At 53.5% G+C, this 16,945-nt stretch overlaps 7 protein-coding genes across 7 annotated transcripts; 2 read left to right on the top strand and 5 right to left on the bottom strand.

Annotated features, from left to right (window-relative positions):
* Window positions 1-179: 179 nt before the first annotated feature.
* Z519_00707 (uncharacterized protein) lies at window positions 180-2,379 on the bottom strand (the record flags this gene model as incomplete). Its single annotated transcript, XM_016758464.1, has 2 exons — window positions 180-2,083; window positions 2,196-2,379. 2 exons carry the CDS (start codon window positions 2,377-2,379, stop codon window positions 180-182), a joined length of 2,088 nt encoding a protein of 695 aa, XP_016625713.1.
* A 2,572-nt stretch (window positions 2,380-4,951) lies between these two features.
* Z519_00706 (uncharacterized protein) lies at window positions 4,952-6,648 on the bottom strand (the record flags this gene model as incomplete). Its single annotated transcript, XM_016758463.1, has 2 exons — window positions 4,952-6,219; window positions 6,276-6,648. 2 exons carry the CDS (start codon window positions 6,646-6,648, stop codon window positions 4,952-4,954), a joined length of 1,641 nt encoding a protein of 546 aa, XP_016625712.1.
* A 750-nt stretch (window positions 6,649-7,398) lies between these two features.
* Window positions 7,399-8,431, bottom strand: Z519_00705 (uncharacterized protein; the record flags this gene model as incomplete). Its single annotated transcript, XM_016758462.1, has 2 exons — window positions 7,399-7,901; window positions 7,984-8,431. 2 exons carry the CDS (start codon window positions 8,429-8,431, stop codon window positions 7,399-7,401), a joined length of 951 nt encoding a protein of 316 aa, XP_016625711.1.
* Window positions 8,432-8,772: 341 nt separating this feature from the next.
* On the bottom strand, window positions 8,773-9,909 carry Z519_00704 (uncharacterized protein; the record flags this gene model as incomplete). The annotated part of the gene is made up of 3 exons (XM_016758461.1): window positions 8,773-9,695; window positions 9,741-9,769; window positions 9,818-9,909. 3 exons carry the CDS (start codon window positions 9,907-9,909, stop codon window positions 8,773-8,775), a joined length of 1,044 nt encoding a protein of 347 aa, XP_016625710.1.
* Window positions 9,910-10,509: 600 nt separating this feature from the next.
* Window positions 10,510-11,726, top strand: Z519_00703 (guanine nucleotide-binding protein subunit beta-like protein; the record flags this gene model as incomplete). The annotated part of the gene is made up of 3 exons (XM_016758460.1): window positions 10,510-10,589; window positions 10,649-11,093; window positions 11,301-11,726. The coding sequence occupies 3 exons, from the start codon at window positions 10,510-10,512 to the stop codon at window positions 11,724-11,726; spliced, it is 951 nt and encodes a 316-aa protein (XP_016625709.1).
* Window positions 11,727-12,215: 489 nt separating this feature from the next.
* Window positions 12,216-14,585, bottom strand: Z519_00702 (uncharacterized protein; the record flags this gene model as incomplete). The annotated part of the gene is made up of 1 exon (XM_016758459.1): window positions 12,216-14,585. The coding sequence occupies one exon, from the start codon at window positions 14,583-14,585 to the stop codon at window positions 12,216-12,218; it is 2,370 nt and encodes a 789-aa protein (XP_016625708.1).
* Window positions 14,586-15,009: 424 nt separating this feature from the next.
* Window positions 15,010-16,873, top strand: Z519_00701 (uncharacterized protein; the record flags this gene model as incomplete). Its single annotated transcript, XM_016758458.1, has 2 exons — window positions 15,010-15,255; window positions 15,308-16,873. The coding sequence occupies 2 exons, from the start codon at window positions 15,010-15,012 to the stop codon at window positions 16,871-16,873; spliced, it is 1,812 nt and encodes a 603-aa protein (XP_016625707.1).
* Window positions 16,874-16,945: the final 72 nt, after the last annotated feature.

The raw sequence follows: 16,945 nt of genomic DNA, 5'->3' as shown, positions 1-16,945 counted from the left end.
AAACGTCCTTTATCGGATCCATTGCCAGGTCAGATTCCATCAACCACCCCGGCCCAGTCTTCCAGAAGGTGTGCCCAGTGTGACCAATCCCACCACACCCCTCCAGTTGATACACAGAACAGTCGTGAATTGCAAAACTTTTGGACCGCCTATATACAAGGCAAAAACTTTGTCTCCTGTTAGTGTGCCAAAAATGAAGGGACGAAGCAGGAGGGAGAACTCACATTCATAACAATAAGCATGGGTATATCAAACACGTCACGTTTCACCGTCCAGCAATATGTGCAATCCACCTTCCCGTCGGCAGATCCCAGTTTTTGCATACCCTTTTCGCCAGAAATACCATCACGCTCCCGCTTCATTTCATGCTGACGACGGGAGTCTTGCCGTCGCAGCTCTGGTTGACCTTGACGGCCATCTTCGGTTCGAGCCTCGGCCTCGACGTTGAGATTCTGGGCGAGTTCATCGTCTTTTGTCCGATATTTAAGGAGTTTGGCCCTGCCACAAACACTGCCTCGACTGTCTCCGAACGCAAGTCTCGCAAAATCCTCATAAAACTGAACCACGGACTCATCGTCGAGCAGTTCGGCAAGAAACACCGGTTGTGGTCGTTTCTCGCCGTTCTCGGTCTCAAACATCAGTCGTTGCGTGGGGGTGTTACTCCCCGTTTGTCGAGCAGTATTAGCCCCAGACCCGGTGCCGGGTGTTTGCCCGGAATGACCGCGATTCACATTCAGGTTGGGCGCCCGACCAAGCAGCACATTCTTCGTCCACCCGGTGAGGATTTGGAATTCCTTGCCCACAGCTGCAACTTCTCCAGTCCTCCTCGCCACAATTGTTGGAGTACCTACACCCTCAATGAAACCTTCATATTCCCATAATGTCCGCTGGAAACACTTTTCCATGAAGATCAGGTCTTCCCTGTTCAAAGTCTTGGTTGTCGCAATGAACGATGGTCGGATCGACGCCAATGACTTGGCTATGGCAAGTGTCTTGGAAGGATGTGCGGCAAATCGTTTCTGAAGGTATGCAATAAAGCTGTGGAACCCTGCCGTATAAGGATAAGGCTGGGTGACGGAGGTGTAGATCGATGACGGATCCTTAGGCCGCTTCAAAGACTTGACGGGCAGCTGAGATTTGGCCTTCAACTGCGGAGTCGAGATAGAAGGAGGGGGCCGGTTGTTCCTGCCATCCAAGGGTCCGGTTGAATGAATGACCGGGCCGCCATCCAGGGCTGATGGCGGCACCTGAAGACCTGTGTTGGTCATCAACGGTGACTCTTCGAATTTGACCGCATTGTTGGGCGTGCCATTCGTGTCCGGGGAGGTCCAATTAACCGCGTTAGATTCTATGGCAAACGCGTTGGGAGCCATATGGCGACCGTGTCCATGGCCGCTATATGGGTCAGCCCCATTGGACCAATCTGGTAATATTGCTTCGCCGTATATCTGTTGCCGGGCCGTCGGACTCTCGCTGAAGCTGAAGGGCATACGATATTGCTGCTGCTGTGTGATAGAACCGCTTCGTGTCGCCGTGTCGCTAGGAGGAGTATCTCCCGCATTGGTAGCCATATGACCGAGCATTCCGAACTCTAATGCACCATAGTGGTTTCCGAAGTTCATACTGGCAATGTCGAAGTTGAACATGGCATCATCACCATACATCTGCCCTGGCCAGCCGGCGGCAGTCATGTTGGTGGAATTCGACTGATCGGCACCAATTACAGGGCTTTGCAGCGGAACTTGCGATGCGACATTTGGAAAATTTGTGGCCAGTGGTGACTGCTGAGTGAAGCTAGTCGTGCTCATACTTCTCTCGTGGAGCAGTGGAGGAGGCATATGCGCGGGCGTGGGAAAATTGTTGTACGTCGGCGTTTGTTGAAAGAAGGGTTGTTGATGGGGGGTTTCATTGCCCACAGTCGAGCTTGCTTTCGCCGCCGCATGGTTGTAGGGGTTCCCTCCAACCCCAGGCATGAGGGCCTCGTTGGGCGCATCGTGCAGATATTTTGCCTTCTTCCTGACGCCGTCCTGACACGCATCCTGGAGGCCTCGTTTTATGCACCTTTGGCATGGTCTCTCGTCGCCTACAAAAGGGTGTCAGCAATGGAGGATGACGGGTTATCTTTTGGGGGATATTTTAAAAAGCCCACCTACCACAGGTCAAATGGGCACGTTGGCAAGCGTAACATGCCCTACGTGCCTTTTTTCTACGGGGGCGAGAAGGATCCTTTGGATTGGTCGGTTGGGCTCCATTTTGTTGCTTGCTTCTCACGTCGTTCTTACTCTGACCTTCGGCCATATTCACTTGGACGTGTTCGGTCCCACTGTCGTCAGGAGAGGCCGAACGAGAGTGGCCATCTTCGACATCTGAGGCCGTCATCTTGTTATAACGAAACCATCAATGAGATGCCAGAGACTGCCGGACGCAAAAAGATGGCTTGCACAAGAACAGCCAGAGTTACACGGGAATTCGAAAATGTTTTTGCCCGGTTAGAAACAACGACTGAATGACAGTTTCGCAGAGGCAGGCCCCCGCTACCTTACAGGTCAACCGTCGGCTCAACTCGCGCGCAGCAAGAACGCGAGCCCCCTATGGGGACCAAGCAGTTGGATCGTGGGAAGCAGCTCCCTCTGAAGCAGAGCGACAATTGTGTATGACGATGGCGCAAGATTGGAGGATGACGGCAAATGGTTTCTCGCTTTTCCAGCCAGCCAGGCTGCGTAACAAGGTCGGCAATAGAGGTCGTGCGACACTGCCAGGTATGACAAAAGGAGCAATTTTTCTTTTCTGGTGCTTTCGTCTCGAGGGGCCAGGAAGGACAAAGGTAGCGCGGGCGGCTTGGAGAGGCAACAGAGGGGCGCCGATGGCACCGGATGGCAGAGGATTAGTGGTCGTCAGGAGGAATGCAAGTCGTCGCTCTCAGCACCAGCGTCCGATAAGACAGGTGTCAGCAGGGCTGAAGCATTGTTGAGGTTGGGTTTGAGGTTGGTGGGTGGTCGAGTGAGTTGAGCACCGAGCAGGATCGAAAATGCGGGCAGCAGAGTGATCGCCGAAAGAGGGCGGGCGGCGTCAAGCGTCAAGGGTTCAGTCTCCAGTCTCCTCCCTCCAGCCAGGCTTCGGCCGCGCCTCGGGGTGCGGAGTCAGTTTTGCTTGCAGAAACGTAGCTGATATCAGAGCAGCCTAATGTGGCGCTGTCAATGCAAAAAATCCGCCGTCGCGTCGACGCAGAGGCAGGAGTTTCACCTGCGACGTGCAGGAAAAGGGAGTCGGGAGTGAGGAACAGAAGGGAGGAAGGAGCGTCGAGGTGAGAGTTTCTCGCTCCCAAGAGTGTGCGAGTAAAGGACTCTCGCTCGCGCAATTATTAGATTAGTGCCAGTGATGATTTGCTAGGCTTCTTTTAACTATAAGCGACCCCACAAAACCTTGCAACGCCTGAAGGGAAGGACGCGGGCGCGGGTGAGGGGCTGATGGGCTCACGCCTCACAGCTCATGGAGGTTCAGCAGCTCTGCACCTGGCACCTGGCACCGAGCACCGAGCACCCCCAGTTGAGTCGTCAGCCTGATGATGCTTTGTTACCGTCCTCGGTACCCACCGAGCAGCCCGCCCCCCTGGTGGCAGTGCCACCGGTTCACCCAGTACTGAGCTAGGCATCATGCATGGCCATCGAGCCACTGACTTAATTCCCTCGGCATCTCTAGCCACCCGAGTCACCATTTAACCAACTCGTCGAATTACCTCTCCAGGTGCCACCCCCCAGTGCCTGAGTGCTCGGTGACTGCCTTACCTTAACTACCTGTAATACCAAGCGTAGGTACGAGGTACTAGCTTAACTCATCCCCTACTCCTACTTCGGCAAATTCAAAGTTCACGCTTGGCTTCCTCTCTTGCACAACCACCACGACCCCCGCTCCCGCAGGTTGAAACATCCGCACCTTTGGGCAGCAATGTCTCTAGGAAAATTGGGGTGAGACTTCAGAATCGCCAATCACTTGTTTAGTCGGGGATTCATGAAGGGCGAGAGGGATCCGTATGCCTCGGTATGACTTCCAGACAAGGCTGCCCGTTTTCACCCGACCCTCCCGGAATTCGTCGGCTCAGGCTCTACATATGTTGCCCTGGAAGGCAGTTCCGCACTCCGGACTGACATTCGCGAAGGCACATCTTTACGGGAGCGCCAGGAGGACCTACGTCTCCTCGCTCGACAAGTACCCAAATCTATAGAATCCGTCCTCTCCATGGACGCACGGATCCCTGACCATCCTCAGGGAGACAAACACACCGACAAGATTACTCGACACGTGCTCACCATCAGGATTTGTGCAACCATCCTGGAGCACTCACTGCATCGCGTCTGGTGCAACCCAATATTGTCCTGGAACCGACGTGCGCGATTGGTCTCGACTAACTCTTTTGCATTGCCCATTGTGATCGGGCCCATGCCCCAAAACCTGAGCGCACACCCCTAATGCCACGCCATGCGAAGCACAGCAACACGGTGCATCCCCCTTCACTCCATGGCTAAAACGACCGTGTTCGTATTCATTGATTGACAATGCTTGATGCGGTGTAAGACAGGGCCGTCCTATCAAAGTGCGTTTCCACCACCTCATCGCAGGAATCGGTCTGACAGCCCCCTGATATCGGGAGCCCCTTTCGTCGCCCCCTTTTTAACAGGTGAGGGAGACTGCCGCGACAGATGTAGCTGGCCCTGTATGGACAGAGGGGACGAGAAGAGGGGGGAGTGGCTGTCGACTATTTCAGACTTGCCGGTTGATTTTGTCTATTGCAACTCTACTCAGCAAATGGACCTACAGATTCGTAATGCCGAAGAGTAAGCTTCGCATGGCCCGGTCCAACCTCCCGGAACCACTGGATTTGTATGGTAATTTATAAAAATGAAAAGAGAGTCCAGTCCCCGCACTCTGGCCAAGTTGCTAATTATGCCCTCGTTCATCCAGGAAAGGTGGTGAATCTGCTCTTCTGCCGCAGTCTTTTCCCGTAAATGAAGAACAGATAGGGGAACGGCGCCATGATCAAGCAGAGAAATGCCAGAAGCGTCGTGGCCCAATGGAAGCCAAGCTTGTTGTACATCTGGACGCCGAACAGGGGAAATGCGCCTGCAAACGAGCTCCGTGCAAACGAATTGGCCGACAGAGCGCTAGCTGCATAGAGCGGATACGCCTCGACCAGAAAGGTGAAAACTCCCGTGAAAACAAGAATGGTGCCGAATCCGAAAAAGCCGCTGCCGACGATGGGGACGATGGAGTGAACACTTGGATAGATGGTCCATGCAAACCAGAACAGTCCGACCACGCAGAACCATCCCCCAAATATCGAGGGTGGAAGTCGGTATTCCGGTTCTGACTTGCGTTCTCCTGTGCTCTCCTCTCGGTTCCGGAGTAGTCGGAGGTAGTTCTTGTGCCAGATGGGGTCGGATAATATCGCCAAGATCATTCCAATCATGAGGCCGAGGAAAGACAGGCCGACCTGCCAAACCTTGAAGTGATAGACCTCGGTGAAGACGAGATTGAAAGCTCCGAAGAAGAGGTATAGAATTCCCAGAAGGATGGAGGAGAACAGGCACAGGTTGAAACACATGGGTTCCAAGAAGAGAAGCATGAAAGGACGATACAGAGACCTCACCACCGTCCAGAAAATGGATTTCTCGTAAACCTCAATTGGAGCCTTGAATCTCTCATCCCCAGTCTCTTTCCGCATCTTTTGCGCTTTCTTCCTCAGAACCACCGGCATGTATGTCTCCGGAACGATCAAAGTAATCGCGATCACCATCACTCCGGACCATATCAGGAGCACGTAGTACGACCACCGCCAGGAGGTGTTGTAATTGATAAACCCTCCTATGACGGGGCCAAGCCCTGGGCCAATAAAAGGAGAAGCCGTATATATCATCATTGGGGCTTGAAGCTGGTCGCGATTGAACATATCTCCGACCGTCCCGCCTGCAACAGACAGGAAGGCGCTTCCCGAAAAGCCATCCAGGAATCGGGCTATCAACATAGTCTGAATATTCTGAGCAAAAGCACAGGGGAACAGCCAGATGGTGAAGAAGATATATCCAAGAATATATATCGGGCGGCGACCATAAAACTCGGATAAGGGACCCAGAAGCATCGGGGACAACCCCAAGCCAAAGACGAAAAGAGCCAGGCCGAGGGTTGCGACAATCCGTGAGTTGCCAAACTCTGCGTCCATTTGTTCTGTCGCACCGTCAGTATCGGAACCTCACTGAAGGAACCGATGGCTTTGTACTAACCATAGGTGATCGTATAGAGCGAGGAAGTGCACGTCACACACAAGGAGCCAAAGGCCAGGGTTGTGACAACCGTCCATTTCTTTGCGGGATGCATGTTTTGGGGATTCATGGGGTCATCCGGACCATCCCAACCCACTTCGAACGTCTTCGAGGGGCTCTCAACATCCACCTCTTGCGGCTGGTCCGGGCCACCTTCAGGCTCAGGCTCACTGAAGTATGTGCTGTGTCCGTCTACGTAAGATCGACCAGAGTGGAGACTGGGGCGAGGCTGACTTGGATTCGTTGAAACGGGGGTCAACGAGGCTGGATACTGAAGCGGGACATCCAAGAAGAGCTCCTTCCTCTCCGCTTGCTTTGCTTCTAGGTCTGCCATTGCCGGCAAAGGCTTGGTGTCTGTGGCTCCAGAGGAGATTTTCTCGAGGGACTAAGGGAAGAATCGGGACGACGTGAGTCATACAGGAGCACAAGATACTAGCCAAGTTCTAGACACAGAGAACGTAAAGGGCCAGCGGGTGAGGGAGTGAGCGAAGCTGAGGGAGGAGTGAAATCCCGACGCAGAGTAAAGAAGGCCATCTTTGAAGGAGAAAAATATGAGTGACGACGATCGTATAACCGACTATGATTTCAAAGGCTCGAAAACAATCGCGATGGAACATCGATCGTACAGCAAGCAGTCGAAGAATGTTCGAAGGAGCAGCCTGAAGCAGCGCAATGGGGGGGTGATTCCGCGGTAATCAATTTCCAATTGGCGGGTCGGATGCGGTTATCGATCTCAACAGGGAAGAAGGTGGATGGAACGCCTCGTGGTGGTGCTAGATTGTTGGAGATGCCCTCAAAGTGCCTCACAATCTTCGTACCGTGCTGCCACTCACTTGGTACGAGATCCGCAGGTTTGTGAAGCTTCCACCAGTTACACTTCGGCCTCGTGGGCTGCTTATAAAACCATCTCCACACAATACAGATGCCACAGCGACGGCCCTTCGACCGATGAAGCCGCGCCGACCGTCGGCACAAAGGCCACATGCGAGGAACCTGCGGTGAAGAAAAGATGGAGAAACACATTCCCACCTTTTTGGTGCTTATTGGATAGTACTTGGGGTAATGTACAAGCTTCAAAACAAGCTCAATCAAAGATTTGGACGTCGGGCATTCTCCCAAGACCACTACCGTTGCCCTTGCTGTTGGGAGTCGCCTTGACATCCTCCAGAACGCCGCCAGCACTCCTTTCCTTGACATGCCTGCGTAGCATGTTCAGAATCTCGCTGTCCTTCCACCGTTGCGGCACGGGTCTATACGCCGGTCTGAAAGTCCCTATAGTTTGAGCCCACTCTCCGCGCGGAGCTCCCTGCCTCCATGCATCGGTCTCTTGAGTTTGTCCCGGGTTGGCGGGAGAGGTGTAGTCGGTGGTCTGGTTCTTCTTTTCGCTCGTGGCACCTTCCGCAGTCTCGAGCGATGTGGGCGCATTGGCTGGGGATTGCGTTGCCCAATAGTAGATGTCCCAGTCGTTTTCGTCCAGAAGGAAATCGTACTGCTCGAGTTGGGTTCTGCTCATGGAGGAAAGATTCTCGGCTGCAAAAGTGGAGAGGAGGAGGTCGGATTCTAATGTCCCTCGCTTCCTGCTTTGGTCTATCGAAACACGTTAGCAAAACTCCTGGGAAGTTCGAAATCTCCCTGATGCATAGTATTGCATCTCGGGGTGTGCACCGACATAGTAATCTGGCTCTCATGGTGGGAAGATCTTCCCCCGTGCGACGTAAAGGCTCAACTCGAAACGAGATGCCCTCCATTTCACCAACAGCATATTCTGGTCGGCTTACTTTGTTGGGGTCTCCCGGCTGGGTTCCTCCTGTCATCTTGTCTGTGTTCTCGGGAACTCTGTCCTTGGGGACGTAGTTGGGATCGGCAGAACTCAGCATTTCTGGCGGAGGTGCATCCTTCCCCACCGAAGGCATCTCGTTGTGAATGGTAGAATTAGTGTTTGTCATGTGTGGGTTGTCCGCCCTCTCCTTCTGGTATTTGCGGTACTCTTCAGCATTGGGGTGGACTCGAGGGTTCTCGTTGAGACGTGACGAGGTGGTGCAGATGCAGCGTCGTGATACGCCTGCAGTCAGTGGGCGACTGGCGAGGCGCCTGGTCAATAGACGTGAAGCATTCATGCTGGCGACTGAGGGAGGATTTTGAACCTGTAGAAGCTTCAGAATACGAGAGGCTTTCGGCTTTGATGCTGAACTGAAGATACAGCATGAAGTTGTTCCGTGGTCAAAAGGTGACGCAGGGGAAATGAGCAAATGTGAGGATTTGAGGGTTCGCCATTGACATCATCCATACATGTCCAGTTTTTCTCACCAACCAATCCACAATACGTATTTGTCAACCAACAATCTCCAAACCCAGCGCGATACTCAACATCTACAAGTCTTGAGCAGCAATGACTACAACGGGCGTTTAGTTGATAGTATTTTTGTCTAATTGCACGAGACCCAGGCCGAGAACCCAACTACAACCGTCTATATGGGACCGTTGGTTTGTTCCCAAGTATCTCGTCGATCTCGGCCATTACCTCGTCGTTCAACTTGGGAATCAGATCCAAAGCCTTGACAGATTTCGTGATCTGTTCAACCTTGGATGCTCCTGTAATGGCAGAACTCACCCGTGGGTTCTTCAAAACCCAAGCCAGCGCCAGGGTGGCCTGATCGGTACCCAGCTTGTCCGCAACTGGCATCAGCTGCTTGACCTGAGCCAGCGTTTTCTTCCATTGCTCATTTCCATAGCTCTCTCTTTGGGTGGTGGTGAACCCATCCGCAGCTTTGGCAATCCTGCTGTCTTCGGGGATGCCGTCGTTGTATTTCCCAGTCAAAATGCCTTGCTTGAGCGGACTGAAGATTGTCAGGCCAAGACCGTAGTTCTCGTACAGCAAAGCATATTCCCGTTCCACCCTGTCACGAGCCAACATGCTATATTCCGGTTGCTCCATGACAGGTCCGATCAAGTTGAGTCTTTCTGCACATGCCCAGGCCATGGCGATTTCCTCACTGTTCCATTCACTTGTACCCCAGTAGAACGCCTTTCCGGTGTTGATGATGTAGTTCATCGCTCGAACGGTTTCCTCGATGGGAGTATGTCTGTCTGGACGATGACAGTAAATCAGGTCGACGTAGTCCAGCTGCAATCTCTTAAGTGACCCCTCGACCCCCTCGATGATATGTTTCCGTGAGAGGCCACCGTTGTTGACTGGGTTGTCTCCATGGGCCTGACCCCAATAGATCTTTGTTGAGATGACTAGATCATTCCGCTTCCAGCCATATTTTCTAATCGCCTTACCCATGACAATTTCCGATTTGCCTTCGGCATAACCTTCAGCGCAGTCGAAGAAATTGATTCCGGCATCATAGGCGGCTTTCATGCATTCAAAAGCAATCTCTTCGTAACGTCAGCTCTGAGCAACATAGCATGATGGTTTCTTACCATCGCCCACTGCGTCCCCATAAGTGACCCTACTGCCGTCAATCCCGAGGCTTCAGTCTAGAACGGGGACCACTCACCATCCTCCAAGTGAAATCGCCGACACCTGAAGTCCAGATCGACCGAGGAAACGGTACTGCATTTTAGGTAGCTTATCACCGGAGGCAGCCATGGTGTAGTTGATAGGTCGAAAGATGTCACAAGAAATAAACAAAAAGCGAGAAGGGAGACGACACAGGATGTGGATGGGAATAGAGATACAGACAAAGTCAATTATGGCATATCTGGATCGGCTTCAGGTTATATACGCGCCAGCATCGTTGCATTTAGCCGGTACTCCGCGATGAGAACGGGTATGACTCCGATACAACACCCTGAGGCAACGGCCGAAGCGGACAATGGCACATTATGACCCCAAGGAAACACGATGTTTAGGGGATTTGCGGGCACTCTCATTTGCTGCTTGTTCAGATGGTGCGTCCGTCCCCACCAATTTGATCGTCTATCATCGAGAGGCGAGCTGAGCGCGCCTCGTGAGATATTAGACTACTCGGGACGGAGAGAGCAGACGAGGCATTCCCTGCGCCGATGTTTAGCCGCATTTACAGTTTTACCGGTTTAGGCTTAGCGTGGCTGAATCTTGGCGTGGATTTGGAGAGCGCACACTGCAGAGAATCTTTGGCGGAGATCGCAAGTCTCGACAGGCGAATCTCGAAAGCCATCTCCCTCAGACATCAGCCCGTTCTCTCTTTCTCTGGATCTTCAAGTAGCCATGGCTGAACAGCTTATTCAACGTGGTACTCTTGAAGGCCACAGCGGCTGGGTCACCGCCCTAGCGACCAGCTTGGAGAAGTCAGTTCTGCAGATAACCATCTCCATCCGCGCAATTGACTGACATCGAAAAAATCTAGCCCTAACATGCTCCTTTCTGCCTCGCGAGACAAAACCCTCATCATCTGGAACCTGACTCGCGACGAGACTGCCTACGGCTATCCGAAGCGGTCACTTCACGGCCACTCTCACATTGTCTCCGATTGTGTCATTTCTTCCGATGGCGCATATGCTCTCTCTTCTTCCTGGGACAAGACACTTCGATTGTGGGAGCTATCCACTGGCAACACCACCCGAACATTTGTCGGCCACACCAACGACGTGCTCTCCGTTTCCTTCTCCGCAGATAACAGACAGATTGTGTCCGGATCCAGAGACCGAACCATCAAGCTGTGGAACACCCTGGGAGATTGCAAATATACCATCACTGACAAGTGCCACACTGACTGGATCTCGTGCGTGCGCTTCTCCCCGAATCCTCAAAACCCGGTCATCGTGAGCTGCGGCTGGGACAAGTTGGTCAAGGTAAGAGCAAAACTACCCCAGAAATCACATTCATTTGCCCAAGATGCTACGCATTTCACAAAAGTATTTGCTACTTCGGAGCCCTTTTGGGGGCTATGAGACAACCATTCACCGGCGGACTGAGGCAAACTTCATGATTGAATGAACCCATATATACCTGCTCAGTTTAATTCTGAGTGCGATGTGGCTGACCTCAATTTGCTACAGGTCTGGGAACTCGCCTCGTGCCGCCTTCAAACCGACCACATTGGCCACACCGGCTACATCAACACCGTGACCATCTCCCCCGACGGTTCGCTCTGCGCCTCCGGTGGCAAAGACGGCACCACCATGCTCTGGGACCTGAACGAATCCAAGCACCTCTACTCCCTCCAGGCCGGCGACGAGATCCACGCTCTCGTCTTCTCCCCCAACCGATACTGGCTGTGCGCCGCTACCACCTCGTCCATCACCATCTTCGATCTCGAAAAGAAGAGCAAGGTCGACGAGCTCAAGCCCGACTTTGTCGAGAAGGGCAAGAAGTCGCAGGAGCCGTACTGCGTGAGCTTGGCCTGGAGCGCCGACGGTCAGACTCTATTCTCGGGCTATACGGACAACAAGATCCGCGCTTGGGGTGTCATGTCTCGAGCATAAAGGGCTGGCCGGCGCCAATTCGGGTAATGGGAAATGCAAACGACAGGAGCAGGTTTTTGAGGGGAGAGAGAAAGAGACAAGAGACGACTGTGACGGACGGTTATTCGACTGCTTTCTCGCCAAGATGGTCGGAGAAAGAAGGAGGGAGAGCCAAGGGGAGCAGTATCAGATTTTCGTCCGCTACGGGATTTAGCAAACCAACACGGGACCCAAACGTTAAGCCCCATCCTCATCGTCGTCGTCGTGGAAAATGGTTGAGATATGGCGCATTTCTGAGGCCGGTCTTCGTCCCTAGTTAGCTAGAGGCTGGCCCATGCATGAGAAACGGCAAAAAAACAATGATCCAAGACCAGTAAAACCCGAATTCACGAAAAACTTGAGATGTTCTAATATTTTTTTTGGTTTCGTGGTCTTCACTTGCCTGGGCTTTTCTTGGGGAAAAAAATGAGGGTTCATTTCATTTCTTTTCTTTATATATTTTCTCAACGTTCAGGCAGAAGTGTCCTTGACCATGTTCCTCGCCCTGACGCGCTCCTCGTGCTTCAATCTATCCGCGCCCTCGCCGCCGGAATTGAGCAGCTCGTCCCACTCCTCCTCGTCCATGTTCATGATCATGCAGATCTGGGTACAGCGCAAGAATGCCTCGCGCAAGGCATACTTCTGGCCCTTGACCACGACCTTGATGATCTCGTTGACGTCGTGCTCCAGCCTTGCCGCCCCGACTTCGTTGACACGCCCGTGGTACGTCCATAGGCGCTTCTCGAGCATCTTGCTCAGGTAGTTCACCGCAATCGTCAGCAGCTGGTCGAACGTGCGTTCGGTCATAATGCGCCCGATGGGCTTGGTCAGCGCGTCCCATCCGAGCTGGAACCGCATGCGGACTTCGTCCGAGAAAGCCTCTGTCTCGTCTCCTCCGCCGTCGAGGTCCTGCGCGAGGTCCTGCAATTGCTCACGTGTGAGCTGGTAGTCCGTGTCGCGGAAGGCGTCCATCAAAATGGGTCGAAGACGGGGCTTCATGACGTTGTGAAAGAGCACGTTCACGCCGTCGGAGATGAGCTCGTTGGTCTTCTCCAAAAATGCCGTGGAGAAGGATGTCAGTGCGGCTGCAACGGCTTCTGCCTCACCGGGCCCAGGAAAGAGCTCTTCCAGGGGTCGATGAGGTGAGCCTGCAGTGGGTTCCACTCGAGTACGGGCGATCTGGACAACGTAGTCCTTAGCTACGTCGAGATTGTTGATGAGGACAAGAAATGAGACGATTGTCGCCTCGGGTGGAAGCTGGCCTTGAATCGCGGCTTTGGGGTAGCTCTCATCACGCATCTTGCGCTGTTCCATACCGATGAAGTCGGAGCCGAGGATCCTGCCCAGTGTTGGAACGACACTAGAAACGACCTGCTTCTGCGACGTTGCCAAGGACTGTTGCAGAACTTTGTTGACGATGTACATGATGTCTTCGATTGCAGAAGTGACGTGAGGAGGATTGGAGTTGAGCGGCTTGTGGGGGTTGAGGGACAAATCTGGCGGTTGCTCGTCGAGCTGGAATGCCTTCTCGACTGAGCGCCGGAAGAAGAATGTAGTCATCGTGTTGAACGGAGTCAGGAGTTTCTCCTGCACCTTTTTTGTGAGGCTCGAGTTGAGGAGGAAAGGTGGCATCAGGAGCGATCCATCGAAAGCGCCAGCATCCTGGCATTTTTCAGCAATGAACCTGGTATACAGTGACCATTTGCCCAGCATGAGAGTCATTTCATTTAACAAGGCATCCACCTGTTTCATATCGACAGATTCATCCTCACTTGACCTTCCCGGTGCTGGAGAGCCTGCACGCGGCGTTCCGGTTGAACCGCGCTGTGCCGGCATGAAGCTCTGGACCAAGAACGTGAAAGCGTACGCCTTGATGTCTGTCAGTTGGCGTTCGATTCTCCTTTCATCGCTCCAAGTGTCAAGGATAATCCCCCCTTGGAGATCAGCCTCGACTTGTAGCCGTTCAATGACCCTGGCCATTTTACCAGGGCCATAATGGCGCTCAACCAGTCCACCATGTCCCTCAATGATTTGTGCAATATGCTCAAACAACTTAGTCAGCGCACTTGCGTAGAAGAACCCGTCTTTGCTTTGGTTGCCACCGGTGCCTGCGTTGAGGTTGACTCGCGCCCGCGAAGCGACTCCTTGGCAAACATAGCGGCCATAGACGTCGAGGCCAACATCTGAGCGGTTGATAAGTGGGAAGAGTTTGAAGAAACGGGTTATTTTAGCGCCGTCGTTCTCCTTGACCGCTTTATCGAACTCTCTCAGAAACAAGCTGCACAAGGACTCCGACGCGTTCTCCAAGGTGACAGCCGGAGCATCTGGGACTTCTGCGGTCGGGACGATTCTTGCAGCGAACGGCCCATTGATGACAGAACTGGGAATCTTTGAGGCTCTGCTAAGATAACTGGCAGCAGTTTCCCAGTCCTGAGCCGCTCCCATGGACCCAGAGACACCCAGCACACAAGCCTTCAGCTCCCCGACCTGTTCGACAACGGTGAGCGTGGCCTTGACCCTTTCCTGCTCGAGATCGAGTCTCTTGACTGAATTTGAGATTCGTTTGGCGTTTGCTGCGGCGTCTGAGAGCATGCCATTGCTGACCGCCCTTGCCTTCGAAGCTTGCGCAGTGACGTTTGCCCGGAACAAGTCCAGATGGCCAAGTTCTCGCTGAAGGTCCTTCTGTGCGCTGATAAGAGCATCGAGCTGCGAGGTTACGGTGGCCTCTTTTCTGTGGAGTTCGGCCAAAGCGGCACGGATCTCTGACACGGATTTCGCATTGTAGACGCTTGTGGATTCATGTTCGTGCTCAAGATCAGGTATGTGACCATTGGTGGTCATATTGGAGCGATGGTTTGGGGATGTTGAGTTGATTGGGTTGATGGGGAAATACTCTTTCCACCCACTTGTGAGAAGATGTCAAGATGCGGGTCAGCTCCGTGCGCAGTTCTGACAATCCGTGCAGACAAAGTCACCATTGATTGTTTCACCTGCGAGTAGAAGGAAACAGGACTCATTCTTGACCCAGAATCGTCGACCTGAGCCGCTCCATCTGGCCGTTAACGAGGGTTTTGTACCGAGTACACATGTTGGAACACCAAGGTGGGAAGGCCAACAAGGCCCAATTATGACCCGCAGGCTTCAGGGCACAAATTTCTCCGCACCGAAGTATTGCCGGTTGCGTGGGAAAAAAAGTGATCGCAGTCAACCAAGTCCGAAAACGCCAGCCAGCAGACCCAGCCAGCAGACCCAGCCAGTGCCAACAATGCAAGCACCTAAGCGGCTCAAGAAACGTGCTGAAGGGCAATCACCCGCAGAAGTGCTCGAGAAAGATGACACCGAGCTGCGGCTGGAGAAGGCCCTCTTCGGAGACGACGCAGGCTTTCTCAAGTCATTGAGAAGAGACCTACCCCAAGAGGATCTGTCACTGGTGAGACGCGAACATGGAAATGCGGACGAATTTCAAGAAGACGGTGCCGATGGAGGATTGAGCGACGTGGCGGATGAAGACGTTAGTATTCACACTCTGGCACGGTCCTTTCATCCTGACAAATCTTTCACAGTTGTTTTTTCTCGATACTGGGGCCGATCGGCTTCCTCCCTCAGTCTCTCAGGAGCTCGAACGTACCGAACATGTGCATTCCGACCCACGGCCAGAGCCTGTGTGGCACGACAGTGATGACGACCGAATCGTTGTCTCCCTCGCCTCAAACACTCGATTGCGCAAACTTCGCGAGACAGAAGACGACGATGTGGTCAGTGGGAGAGAATACATCCAGAGGCTACGACGACAATACGAAAGGCTTCACCCCACGCCGGAGTGGGTGGCATATGCCAGAAAGAGGAGAAAGTTATCTTTTCGGTTGCACGAACATGATGATGCAGTGTCAGATTCAGACATCTCCATGGACGAGAACGACTCCTTTCCCTCGGCCCTACCTCTAGCAGAGCTTCTGCGGACAGCAGGATCTCTGACACAGACAGACACCAAGAAACAAGGAACGAAAGTGACGCGAAAGCTGCGGCCAGAAGTCATTGATATCCAGCGCTGCAAAGACGTAGCGGGCTCCAGCCCCTCGTCGATCGACTCGCTACAATTCCACCCTTACTATCCTCTCCTTCTAGCCGCCGGGCCAAGTTCGACAGTAACCCTGTACCATATTTCGCCTCAACCGCCAAACCCCAACCCGATTTTGACCTCGCTACATTTGAAGGGCACTCCTCTGCACACAGCAGCGTTCTACCGGCCGCCGCTCGCGCAACCTGCCACCGTCAATGGAAGTGAGGAGGCACACGACCAGACAAAAGTCTTTCTTTCCTCTCGACGCCGGTATTTCCACACCTGGTCGCTTGCTACTGGCACCATCACCAAAGTAACGCGGGCGCTATATGGACAAGAAGCACGCAAGGAGCAGCGGACGATGGAATCCTTCAAGCTGTCCCCCTGCGGTCGCTACATGGGACTTGTCGGATCGTCGAAGAAAGGAGGCGGAAGCATCAACGTGTTATCGACAGAAACCATGCAGTGGGTGTGCAGCTGTCGGATTGACTCCCGAGGCGGGGTGGCAGACTTTGCGTGGTGGCGCGATGGGAACGGGTTTGCGGTAGTGGGCAAGAACGGAGAGGTCAGCGAGTACGACGTCGAGATGCGCAGAGTAGTCATGAGATGGATGGATGAGGGCGCCGTCGGCACGACTGTCATCGCACTAGGGGGCGAGGCCGGACAGCAATGCCGCGGCGGAAGCCGTTGGGTCGCCGTGGGCTCGTCGAGCGGTGTTGTCAACTTGTATGATCGACGCGACTGGATGGGCGGCCGGGCGACGACTTCAAGCAACGACCACGACGCAAAGGATCAAAGACCTAAGCCCGCAAGGATGTTCGATCAGCTCACGACGCCGATCTCAAACCTCGAGTTCTCGGAGGATGGCCAGATGCTGGTCATGACATCGCGCTGGAAGAAGAACGCCCTGAAACTCGTGCATCTCCCTAGCTGCACGCTGTACAGGAACTGGCCGACGGACAAGACACCGCTGGGCAGGATCAGTGCCGCCACGCTGTCGCCAGACGGGGGCTACCTCGCTGTGGGAAATGAGCAGGGAAAGATCAGATTGTGGGAGATACGCGAGTAGCAGAGTAACTACCCCCCGTCGGTAATATCATCGAATTTGCGTCTGTCTGTCGGCCGTGCATCACCTTCCATG

This window comes from Cladophialophora bantiana (genome assembly GCF_000835475.1).
Source record: "Cladophialophora bantiana CBS 173.52 unplaced genomic scaffold supercont1.1, whole genome shotgun sequence".
Lineage (NCBI taxonomy): Eukaryota > Fungi > Ascomycota > Eurotiomycetes > Chaetothyriales > Herpotrichiellaceae > Cladophialophora > Cladophialophora bantiana.
The sequence above is the reverse complement of the archived record's forward strand: the minus strand, read 5'-3'. Positions and strand labels throughout refer to the sequence as shown.